Raw genomic sequence first — 12,042 nt, forward strand, 5'->3', positions numbered from 1 at the left:
AGTTATACTGGAAAAGATTTTCCAGTATAGAAGGAATAGATGTTCAGCACCAAGTGTCTTGGTAGCAATACCCGATTGCCAAGATTTTTAAGTTAACCTTGGCACATGTAGAATTTAATTTCTGTCTTGTTACTTTATAGATTGTTCTTGTTATCTAAATATTCATCCCAAAGCGCGGTCTGAACAAGAACATTCAGTAGCTCAGCAGCATTCAGAACATTTGCATTATCTCAGTATCGTTGGTTTCAGTTTCTGAATGTCATAGTGATATGTATTTCATGTCAGTAACTGGGTAATTGACATTTAGTTGTAATGTGTGGTCATATTAAATAGCGATTGTCTGGTGTTCCTGTCTGTTTTGAACCAGATTCTGGAACTGCTTTGCTTTTTACTGTTGGGAATGAGTTATGCACTGGGTGCTCTCTTGTTTTTGTTTTATTTTCAGAGAGAAGAAGCTGAAGCAAAAGCTCAAGAAGAAGCTGAAAGACAGCGCCTAGAAAGAGAGAGGATTATGCAGCAAAATATGCAGGAAAGGCTTGAAAGAAAAAAGGTAGCCTGTTTTGAATTCTCAGCCTAAAATGAACAGGCAAAGATTCTCAGATGTGATTAAATAGAAGTGTGTTTTTTTAAGCAACTCTGCTTTTTTTGCCAACTCTGGTTTGTGAAATTTAAAAACAGTGATGAAAATAGCACACTCATGAAATATGAAAATATATTATGACAGATAAATTTTAACCAGAATGCTGAAGTGTAAAGCTCTGTATGTCATTGTAAATGTTCTCCATGTTTTAACAGAGAATCGAAGAAATAATGAAAAGAACACGAAAATCGGATCAAAACGAATCCAAGGTACTTTTTTGATTGGTTCTGTATAATGACAGAATAGGACTTTTTGCCTTGTATCCTGTCTTCCTATGTTATCCTTACACAAAATGGCTTCCACAGAAAGTGCAAAGTTCTGGTGCACCAGAATAATTTCCAGTAGCTTGCCACTGCACACATTCTGCTGCTTTGCTTTCTGCGTGAGGAGTCTCTGTTACATTTTTGTTTAAGGCCTATAGACACAATGTTATCTGGTGTTACCACTTCCAGATTGATTTTTAAACCTCTGTTTTAACCAAACACTGGTTAGTAATGGATTTTTTTTTAACTGCGTGCATTCTGCCAGGACTGGTTTTTCCCCAAAAACTTAGATTTCTGGCATCATGTGTTTGCTTAAAGCAAGTCTTGGGTTATCTTTGGATTGCTGTTGCTACAGTAAACTGGATGTATTTTTGTTAATGCAGTGACCTAAGCTTTGTGAAAAATTGTGCATATTGAAGAACAGTTGTTCTTCTTTGAACATTAAAATATTCAAGTCTTCCAATAGCTGAAAATCAATAAAAATTTAATACACACATTGGAGAAACAACGGGAAAAGGAACTGGGAAATAATAGGTAAGAGGTGGAAGTGGGTCCCACAGACTCTGGCTCAGCAGTTGCTTGGTGACCTGGTTGTCTGTGAGCCTTTGAACTAATGTGGCCTCACTTCTGGGCACAGAATGGTCTTGTGTGGGAGCTGTGACTGAATTTGTGAAACTGCAGAGGACCGGGAATTGTTCCAAGTAACACTGTGGCAATTCAGTTGCAGAATGAAGGGAAATCTACCTTGGAGGTGATGGAGGGAGAGGATATTGAAGAGGAGGAAGAGTTAGGACTTGAGAAGACTGACCAACCAGGTAAGGAAGCTGAGTGAGTCAGGCCTGGGTGGCAGTGAGTCTCAGTGATGTTTAAGCTCTGTTGAAAAGGTCAGTCCTAACAGCACTGGGATGGTCTGAGACACCAGTCCCAGAGATGCCAGGGGGACTCCCTTCTTGAACAGAGAATCAGTCAAAATTATTTGAGAGTGAAACACAGGCAGCATGCTTTCATTTTACAAGTGGATTTTAAAAGATGAACAAATTTCATGTTGGTTTAGTCAGCTTTTCTATAGACAAATTAATCTATTGAAGCCAAGTGCCTTGGGTTTTGGCTAGAAATGGTTATTTCGATATTTTATTCATTTAGAATAGCAATTCTACTATTCTTGCTACTCAAGTTCTTCTTTTCCCTTGTATTTCATTTTTTCTGCCCCTACCTCCCCCAATATTCAGGAAAGCTAAATGGTGTTGACTTGCTCCAGGAAGTCAAAGGGGAGACAGAGGATTGTTTAGAGACTGCACAAGGCATGATCTCTGCAGAATCTGAGGCACAAGCTGAGTCAGAGTTGAAGGCCAGTGAAGTGTTCATGAATGGAAGTGACTTGAAAAGTGACGAGGGATCTCTGTCTGTTACTGAACTAAAGGATTCCAGGTGAGTCTGCTGTACTGTGGGAGCACTTAGCTCTCACACAATAAGGCTCTTCTTAACTTGAACATAGGTTCAAGTTAAATGCAGTGCTGTCTGCAGCACCTTGCTGGCTTTGTGGTGTCTGTGTACCTTTCTCCAGCCATGTGGTGTGTGCTGTCAGCTCACAGCCTCACACAGATCAGCTAGCTCAGGATAATTCTTTGTTTAGATGGCACCATGTTAACCTTGCTGCCTTTGCTGAGAAGGGAGACACACAGCCAGCACCATGGCAGTGTTGATTATAAAAGCTGACATTGGCTTGAAACCTTTTCCATTGAAATGCCCAGCAGTTCTTCTCATTAACACAACATTAAACAAGAGGGAGGAGGATAACCCTGGAAAGGAAAAATAACTTACAGAAAGCTCTAGAGCGCTTTTGGTTGTACTGGAGCACCAGATACAATGCAGAAGCCTCCCTTAGTAAGGAATTTGGGTTTTTTACTATTTCAGATTTTAATTTTTTGAACGTAAAGCATTTTCATCTACTGCTGGAAAATTTGTCCTCTGGTGCATGTTCCATTTGCTCATCTAAATCCTAACAATGGTTTAGAAATGACATTGTGAACACTTTCTTAGAGTGATGATAGATGAATGTCATTCCTCCTGATCGAAGTTTGTCCTAGGAATGAATGAAAATTGATCTGTAATTTGAGTTTAGCTTTTAAATCTGTTTTAAATATTGCTGGTCTTCTGAGACCTAGTTTTGTGTGTTCAAAAAGTCTTAGCTGGAGAAAAAAAAGGAAAAATGCACCCTACAAAAATCAAGACTTAATGATCAAGGCTTTAAACTTGTTACTTTCTTACATCAAAATTCTAGAGCCAGAAACCTTACCTGAGAGCTGTTAGTGTAGTAAAAAGTGGGTATATATTGCTGAGTTTTTCTTCCCCATTGGCTCTTGGAGGGGAAATCTTGTGTGGCAGCTGGAGCTTGTCTCAAAATGCCCTGTGGGATATTCAGTGCTTTGCAGAGTATGCAGACTGTTAATTGTCTGTCCTGTAATCAATGTAAAGGTTAAACATGTGGAAACTGCAATACAAGTACTCATTCTCTTTTTTTTTGTAGCCATCCTGCAAAAGAAATTGTTTTCGATGACTCGGGGAAGCTGGATGTTCATGAAGCTGATCACACAATTGGACTTATTCAGAATCTTAATGGAAAATCTGGTTCGTGGACTTTTGAGGAGTTCATTGACGTTGGAGTACATTCCAAGTCAACCAAACTGAGCTCAGACAGCATCTCTGCTGGTAACTGTAATCAAAACTTGAATGATGCTGCTACAATACCTTCTAGTCCCAAATTGGCTTTTGAGGAAGATGGTGCAGTGAATTCATTGACCAAACCTATAGATGCTTCATCAGGTAATCCAAGCTGACTTCCCTGTCTGTCTCTTCCCCTGGCTAGGCAGTTCACTTCCTTGCATTTTGTTCTCCTTGCCTTAACTACAGCTTCTTATTTTCAAGGCACTTTTTCCAATGTGTAGACTTGGAGGGAAGGCTCTTTCTTTAGTACTTTTAACTTGAATTCTTTCAAAAGGAGTCACCAACTGATGCCTTTTTAGGGACTTGCTAAGGCCCAACATTAAGGCTCTTCCAAAGACACGGCTGAGCCCTTGTGAAGTTCCAAACAGCATTGAAGCTCATATATTGTACTTCAAGGTTTTTCTAAGATATGTTAAATGGCACATGTTACTTTGCAAGATACAGAACAGTTCAAAAGGTGTCTGATGTAATGCTACACACCAGACCTTTCCACTCCTAAGCATGTTATGTTTTTGATGCTGACCTGCGTGGTCTTACAAGGTCTCTTCAGACTCTTAGCAGTGTATTGGCTGTCCTCTCTACTTACTGTACAACACTCTTTCACTTCACCAAGGCAAGTAACACCAACCTGAAATTCCACAGGTGGTTGTGTTACATTTTGGGAGGAGTAATAAAGCTGTACACACACAAAATATTCTGAGTTTTCTGGAAGAGGCAGGGCTGCATCTCAAGCCACATGTACTTGAGAAGCCAAGCCCTGATGCAGTACAGTGCATAGAAGAGATATGTGTCAGAGAAGCTTCAGGAAGTCAGTTTGTGTAAGAATGGACTTTCTGGTGTTGGAGGCAAACCCCAAAGGGCCATTTTCAGGAGATCTCTTTCTTTGGGATAAATGACTGTGTGATCAGTTGAAGTGAATGCTAGTGGGAAAACAAGCCTTGCTATCCATATTTCCTTCCAGTGATGTGTAGCACTTTCTTTGATTAAAGTGTAGCACTTTTCTAGACTGAGCTGTATCCTGAGTCTCTGAGTCTCCTCTGTCGCTCTGCGTCTTAGGAATTTTAGTTCCATGGGCGTGCCCTGATGGAGGTTTCCCTTGAGGCCACAACAGACTGGGCCATGGGAATAGACAAATTTATTGTGGTTCTGCTGATCCCTTTCTGTTGTGATCAGACTCATTAACTTTTTAATGAAGGAAATGTGGCCTTTTAATTTTGAGCTTGAAAATTTTTAGACTTAATGCAGTTGAAGAATTCTGTACATAACTTTGGAAACTAATATTCCTGTAAAAAGAAAGAAAACCTACAGTGCTAGTTTGGACTGTAAGTGGCCAAGTGGTTCTGTGCTCACTCCTGGATGTAGACTGACAGTGATGATGGATACATGTGGCATACATGCAGTTACGATGGTTAAATGTTTTCTTCTCTTTGGACAGAACTGTGAACACTAGAGACCTGGAAATAATCTGATTGCACTTCAGTAATCCAGTGTTTTGTCAAGTACCGAAGGCCTTGTTTTGAAAAGCTGCTTGTTTACCTTTATCCATCTTCAAGTTTGCAAAAAACACCAGGGGAGGGATGATAAACTAATTTGCACCTTGAAACATTTCAGGGAAACTGTTGTGCTAATGTTCTTTTTCCGTTTGTTTAGCTATTGTTAGATAAGGTTTCCTAGTTCAAATATTCCTTGTTTCCCCTTTACAGACTTTACAGTAACCTGATTGAGTCTTTTTTTTCAATTTTCCTATCAGTATCATGTAGAACATGCCACTGGAGGCTCCCCACTTAGCCCCAGACTTTGCATATTTCTAAAATGATCTTGATAAAATAAAAGACTCACTCAGTGTATGTTAAAGCTGAACTCCCTTTTTAATGTCTAGAAAAAATGTTGTTGCTTGTTGGTTCATGTGCTATTTAAAAATGCAAAATTGAGTATCTTCACTTTTGAATGGAGAAGAAAAATTCCTTGTTATCTAATATGAAAATATTGGCAGTTTCAAAATGGAAGTGTTCATCACTAATATGTTTTAATCTATTGGCAAACATCAAAACATTTTTCAGCATGTGCTCTAATATATTACAAAAATGTTGAGTCCATAGATTTGTCTGTCCGTGCAGTTTAAGGTGTCAGGCTTTTAAAAAGTGTTTTCCTTTTGAATTACTTATTTATCTACACTTACTGAAGTATTATTTTATTGTGTACATAACAGTATTAGACCATTGAAGTCACATTTTGTTCATGTTAATTATTCTAAGTGTTCCAGTTCCAGCTCTATAACAGCGGCTGCAAGCTGCATAGATATTTCCCTTCCTTTAAAACCTGCATTAAATAATCTATTTAACCTGAACTTGCCTGCTTTTTTCAGCATGAAGAGATTAACGAAGCATCTTCTGAAAATTGCTACTAAAAGTAATAATGCAGCCTTGTTCTGATGTCTCCTGTAACAGATAGACTGGATAGGTGATTACTTTAAAGAGTAGCTGTCTCAAAACCTGCTACCATTGGCTGATCCCTCAATTCCAGTGATGCATCCAAGAGCAGCTGTGTTTGCAGTGGGTTTGCTGGAACTACACCCGTTCTTTCCTCAACACCTCATTGCGACAGGAGCCCTCAGCCTTCTCCCTCTTGCTGTTCAGAAATACCGTAGAACTGTTTTAGACTTTAGAGCAGTGCCTTAGGTAAAAGGAGAACTGTATTTTTGTATGATAGCTGTTTGTTCTGGCAGAGACAATCATTCTAACAAAGATGCCGATATTTTTTTCTGTGCTGAGATTTGTTGGATGGTCTGATCCAGCCCTGTGTAAATACGTGCACACAGTTAAATAAACTTTGCAGTTGAACAATGCTTTATTTCTGTAATGTTCAATGTGACCTTACTAAGGCCTCTCCACCCCTTGCCATGCTGACCTGCCTTGGGATGCAGTCTGGTGCTGCTCTAACTGCTCCAGCTGCGGATTCCCAAACTAGCAGCCTCTGTGTGGTTGAGAGGGGATTTGCACTAACACCTTCAGCTCTTGCTGTGTTTGTCCGTGCTTATGGCATGTTCTGAACTGAGGAATTCTTTAACATGCTTTTCCCTGCCAGCCTTTGCCTGTTCCCTGCAGCAGCAGCATCTCTGTGTTGTGAGGGTGAGTCCAGCAGTGGAGCAGTGACCAGCAAGATGCTGCCTGTTCATTTTCTTGCAAGGGTTCTTTATCAGTAGTTAAAAGAGAATGGCTGGGCCAGATCCAGTTGATAAAGTATTTCACTACTGTGGAAAAAACCCCACCTCCTTAAACCAGCATTCAGGTTGCTGAAGCCTGGTAGATCTGTGCACGAACAGTGGCTGTACATATGCTCTCCAAAAGGCTTTTTCACACAGGCTGTTTCTGGCAGATGGTCCAGTGTCAGTTATCTATTTCAAAAATTAATTAGTTTATGGAAATTGTTGCTTTAGTCCTCAGATATTTAAGGGTGTAATGACAGCACAGCTGACTCTTACTTTGCCAGTATCAGTGTAGTAGACTTGGTTTCAATAGCTCAGCCCTTAGACACATCAATCATGTGAGATGGCACAATGAAAAAAAAAAATAATTTCCAGACTATAGATTCCAAGCAGGCACTAGTGTCACTTTATTCAGTCACTAAACATACACTGACATGATAGGAGAGCTAGCCTTGTCTGAGCTATTTTTAAGGCACTTGTAAATGCATGTGCATGTTGTAGGTGAAAGATTTACTACTTGTTAATGGATTAATAATTGTACATAGACAGCCTTGTTTAAACAATGATATAAAAAAAGCTGATGAGGAAAACTTGCAGGCAAACCATGCGGAAATCAAGACTGAAACAAGTTTATGGAAACTTAACTAAGTTAAATGTCACTGCCAAAACATTGTTATCTGTAAGATGAAGCCATTCCGTACATATGCTGCAATGTGGTGTTGTAGAGTAAGCTAAGGTATTTATTACTTATTAGTGGTGTGGGGTTTGTTGTGTATCTGTACTTGCAGAAGCATAACAATGGATCCCTCTGATCCCAGGTGCAATCTTTGTATCTCTGTGTCGGAGGTGCATGCCTTGTCAAACCCACTTCAGTTAAGTGCCAAGCTTAATCATATACCAGATTAGTTTAAAATTAAATTTGTTTAAGCCACACACAGATGATGCAGTGTGTGGATCTCTAAATCTAACAGCATTTCAAGACTTTATACTAGGAGTTACTTGGAAACAAGGTTAGATTTTTGCAAGGCTACGTGCTTTTGTACTGCAGGAGCTTCAAAAGTCAAACCCAGTATATTGAGGCTAATTTAGTTCTTACACTAAAATGGAAAAAGTTAAAATTCTCAACATGCAAAAACCTGCTCTTTTACCAGGACTGTTTGGGAAAGCAGGGCTTTAAAATCCATCTTACATCTGCTCATTTACAGTCGTTTGGGACACTCAGCACAATAAATTTTTCCATTATGGCAAACAAAGCGCTTGTTGGCCAGACCACGGGCACACTTTGTGCATTTGAAACAGTAATCGTGCCAGGATTCATCTTCGTAGTTAACCACACTGGTTCCTCTTCCAAATCCTGCTAGGAGAGAACACAATTATAGGACGGCGATAGTAGCTTTGCCTTGGCTGGGTTATCCCACCAAACAGCACAGCTTGTTCCTGCTGCCCCAGTGCTTCCCTAGGCTTGCAGGCCACAGGGGGTGCCTGAAACACCAAACTGGCAACTGAGGCATGGTTTTGTTGCATCTCCTGATGTTTCTTGGAGAAGAAACATAAGCATAAGGCTTGTATAGCTTGTCTCTGCAATAAACTTTTTTCTTTGGCTCCTTTCTCCAGCAAACAGTCATGGAGAGAGGTGGAGCAAGGACAGGTTGGGCTAAATACTTCTGGGCTCAGATCCGTGCTCCAAAATGCAGGATGGAATGTGAGCCTCATGAGACTGCCAGGACAGTGCCCACATTTCAGGGCTGAGCTCTGTAGCCCAGCAAGTTTTAAGTGTAAAATACGTCAGAAGGGGTACAAATGTCCCTTTGGGACAATAAAACACCACTTGTTTTAGACTTAAGGGTCCCAAACTAAGATATGGGTGGGAACAGTTCTGGCTGGGGGAGTTTTGAAGGTAAACTTGGGACTTGCAGAGGCTGAAGAGCTCAGTTACTAGCTCAGCCTCCATCCAGCACAAGCACATGGCTCAGAGTCAGATCACATGTAAAATCCTAGGATTGGGCTTGGGTTACCAGACCTGCTTCTGATGTTACCCATCCCTGGGCTCCTGACTTTGGGGGATCACTGTCCTGACCTTCAGCACCCACTGCCCTTGAGCTGCATGTAACCCAACATACCTGTAATAGGATTCTTGCATCCAGCACACTTCTTGGCAACACACTCCTTGTAGCATTCAACACAGTAAAACTGATCCTCCACAGCTGTGAAGCGCTTCCCACCCAGTTGCTTCTTGCAGTTGGAGCAAATGAAACACTCGGAATGCCAAGGCTGTTCCTGGTAAGTGAGGCCTCCAGAAGTGATGGGCTGGGAGAGAAAGAGCAGAGGTGTGGTTTAGAATCAGCAAAGGAGAAAAGAGGTGACACAGGCATGGTGTCTAGGGTAGGAAGTCTTTGTCATGGAGGAGATCTTTCTGAAGTTTGCATCAAAATTTAGTTGCACAGTGCAGTTGAGTCACTAACCTGAAACCCCACATACCTGGCACTTTAATAATACTTTATTTTACCTGCAGTAACTGAAATTCCACAATAATCAGTTGCAGAAGTTGTAAACAGTTACTGTTTCACTTCTTGAATATTCAGTGCCACTACAGAGCTTAAACTATCCCCAAGGCAAGTGCGAGAGTGGTATCACTTGGTTTCTGCCATCAGCTAACCCAACCACCGCTGCCCAGATCCTGTAATGTACAGGAACCATTGGCTCTCCCATAACTCCCCCAGCTGCTGGCACCAATATCTCAGGGGAAGAACATCAGCACTGGTACAGCTTCAGCATGGTCTGTCTGCTGGTTCACCCTCCCAGCTCCCAAAAGACACACGAGGGCTCGTTCTGGCAGCTGCCTCTGCAGAGGGGAAGGACTTACATTCTTGCACTTAGCACAGGTCTTGGCAAACTTGTGCTCATGGCAGGAGACACAGTAGAATTCATCACCCTTGGGGAAGAAGCTTCCAGATCCAATCACTTGCTTGCACTGGCTGCAGGTGAAGCAGTCCTTGTGCCAGACCATCTTCTTGTACTCAACATTTTGGTCTCCTACAACAGATAAAAATAACTTGTCCTGTCAGATTTAAGGCCTGTGGCAAACCCTTGCCCCTGTGCAGTCTAATGTCTGTGGGCAAGACCTGTCCATAGCTGTGCCCAGGATTCCACTGGAATGCAGACAAGGGATGAGCTGTAATTTCTGTATCTGATTTTACCCAGGGCCTGCAAAATTTTCTTAAAATAGTTACCAGATCAGCTGCCTGAGCCTTTTAGGACTTCAATTTACCAAGCAAAGCTTTTAGTAGAAATGGTTTAAGACTGACATAAGAGTTAATTATCCATATGAGGGTTAACTGCAAAGCAGTCTTTCAACACTTGAATAAAATGGACAGGTGAGAGCGACAGTCAAAATGTACTATCCTGAGGTGCTCCAGCCTTCCACTGTGATGCCCAAACCCCTAACTGCAGCCTCCACAGCCTGAGAAACCACCCTGGTTATGCCCTAAAGCAGAGCATGGCCCTCAGACCCCTGTGACTGGCACAGTACCTGCAATAATGGGCTTGAAGCAGCCCTTGCACCTGGGTGCATCCGCAGCAGCAGTGCAGTTGCTGCACCAAACCTTGTTGTTCTCCCGCAGCATGAAGGGCTCATTGACCAGGGACGTGTAGCACTTGAAGCAGCGGAAGCAGCTGTCGTGCCAGTAGCGGTTCTTGAAATGCAGCTCCTGCAATGAGCAGAAAGGGAGGAAGGGAGTGAAAAGTTTTTCTCTCCCCCTGAGCAGCTCTAAAGCAAAGCTCCTGTCTCACCTGCCTGGGCAGTAAAGGATGGATTTGTCATTTCTAAGTTTGTCTGATTCAGTGGGTAGAGCTACAGCTCCTCTTCAAGCACTTAAGGGAAGGACATTTAACCAAAGTCACTGACACAATCACATTCACTTTGGAATTTCATGGGGGGCAGAATATTCTTCAAACCAACAGCTTGGAGATTTGAAGTTCTGCAAGTGTGGGCTTCTCTGGTTCTTACATTCCCTCTAGTTCAGGTGTGCATTATTATTACCATAAACATTTGTCAGGCCCTGAAGGTATATGCTAATGACTTCTGTAACATCATATTTCTATACATAAGCAACAAGCCAATTTCCAGTTTTCATGGAGATCAAAACAGTTTCAATCACTAGGCTTGCAAATATTTTCAGGTCCTGTAATTTGTGTATCTTCATGTCCTGCCTGGTGTTACAGTGTCTGAACATCTGAGATATTATAAATTAACATAAAAAAAACAAACAGCAGAACCATCTTACCATCCAGCTGATCTCAATATATATATATAGATATATATAGAGAAAGAACTCTTGATTTCCATCATGAAGCAATAAGCATCTGACAAACTGACAAAAATGAGACCTCAGTGCTTTGCCCAGAAGATGAGTTTTGCAGGCCCTGTGCAGGCTGGCTCCCTGCAATTCTCTCTCCAGGGAATTCAGCATTTGTAGCAGTTCGTGTGGCTGAATCTAGACCCTGAAATGAGATCCTGTGCCAAAGCAGCCCACCATGAGCATCCCTGTGCACGCCCCTGCGCCGCTCTTTGCCCGATGAGCACACGGCTGGCAGCCAGAGGACTCCCAAAGAACTGCTCTTTCACACTAGCTCAGAGCCAGACCAGGGCAAGCAGGAGGGTGATCAGCATCTGCCTCTCCTCATCACCCACTGAGGTGCTCAGCACTGACCTTGGAGTCGGCCCCGATGGGTTTCTTGCACTCGGTGCAGGTGTTGGCGCAGATCTTCTCGAAGCACTTGACGCAGCAGTGCCGCCCCTCCTTCTGCACGTACTTCTTGCCCTGCAAGGGGTCGCGGCAGTAGTGGCAGTCGAAGCGCTCCGACATCGTGCCCACGGTGTAGCTGCCAGGCCCTGCAAGAGCACAGCAGCTGAGGGGACAGCACTGAGGCCCTGAAAGCTGCTCCAGCTTCTCAGGGCTGTGTGGATCAGTAGGGGGAACGTGGGTCAGGAATGAGAATGTGGTGGCGTTATCACACTCCTCGAGGGCTCCTTGATAGAGAAAGCAGCTCCAATCGGAGTGGAGTCTCAAACCAGACTTTTCCCCCTTCCCTTGTTAAGTGGAAGGATGCTAGGCTGGTTTATTTACATACTGCACATCGAGCAAGGGTAATGACACCTAACCACTCCCTGGGAGTCCCTTAGCTGATTACTGCAGGCCTCAGTGAGGTCC

At 42.5% G+C, this 12,042-nt stretch overlaps 2 protein-coding genes across 11 annotated transcripts in view; one reads left to right on the top strand and one right to left on the bottom strand.

Annotated features, from left to right (window-relative positions):
* Positions 1 to 6,472, top strand: part of MAP7D3 (MAP7 domain containing 3) — a 43,809-nt gene extending 37,337 nt beyond the window's left edge. For 7 of the 8 annotated variants that reach the window (XM_005526159.3, XM_014255300.2, XM_014255299.2 and 4 more), the window contains 5 exons: positions 446 to 550; positions 796 to 849; positions 1,625 to 1,718; positions 2,133 to 2,331; positions 3,431 to 6,472. In XM_005526159.3, the coding sequence (XP_005526216.3) occupies positions 446 to 550; positions 796 to 849; positions 1,625 to 1,718; positions 2,133 to 2,331; positions 3,431 to 3,740 (762 nt within the window). In that variant the 3' untranslated portion in view covers positions 3,741 to 6,472. The remainder of the gene's footprint in view (positions 1 to 445; positions 551 to 795; positions 850 to 1,624; positions 1,719 to 2,132; positions 2,332 to 3,430) is intronic. The other variant, XM_014255296.2, reaches the window with a different exon arrangement.
* Positions 6,473 to 7,215: 743 nt separating this feature from the next.
* FHL1 (four and a half LIM domains 1) overlaps positions 7,216 to 12,042 on the bottom strand; it is a 29,625-nt gene continuing 24,798 nt past the window's right edge. For 2 of the 3 annotated variants that reach the window (XM_088062475.1, XM_014255307.2), the window contains exons 2-6: positions 11,542 to 11,723; positions 10,362 to 10,539; positions 9,696 to 9,865; positions 8,953 to 9,139; positions 7,216 to 8,189 (exon numbers count right to left, since the gene is read on the bottom strand). In XM_088062475.1, the coding sequence (XP_087918601.1) occupies positions 8,032 to 8,189; positions 8,953 to 9,139; positions 9,696 to 9,865; positions 10,362 to 10,539; positions 11,542 to 11,697 (849 nt within the window). In that variant the 5' untranslated portion in view covers positions 11,698 to 11,723 and the 3' untranslated portion in view covers positions 7,216 to 8,031. The remainder of the gene's footprint in view (positions 8,190 to 8,952; positions 9,140 to 9,695; positions 9,866 to 10,361; positions 10,540 to 11,541; positions 11,724 to 12,042) is intronic. The other variant, XM_005526160.3, reaches the window with a different exon arrangement.

This window comes from Pseudopodoces humilis, chromosome 15 (genome assembly GCF_049639895.1).
Source record: "Pseudopodoces humilis isolate 2021_Gansu_Grassland_sample_001 chromosome 15, ASM4963989v1, whole genome shotgun sequence".
Classification (NCBI taxonomy): Eukaryota; Metazoa; Chordata; class Aves; order Passeriformes; family Paridae; genus Pseudopodoces; species Pseudopodoces humilis.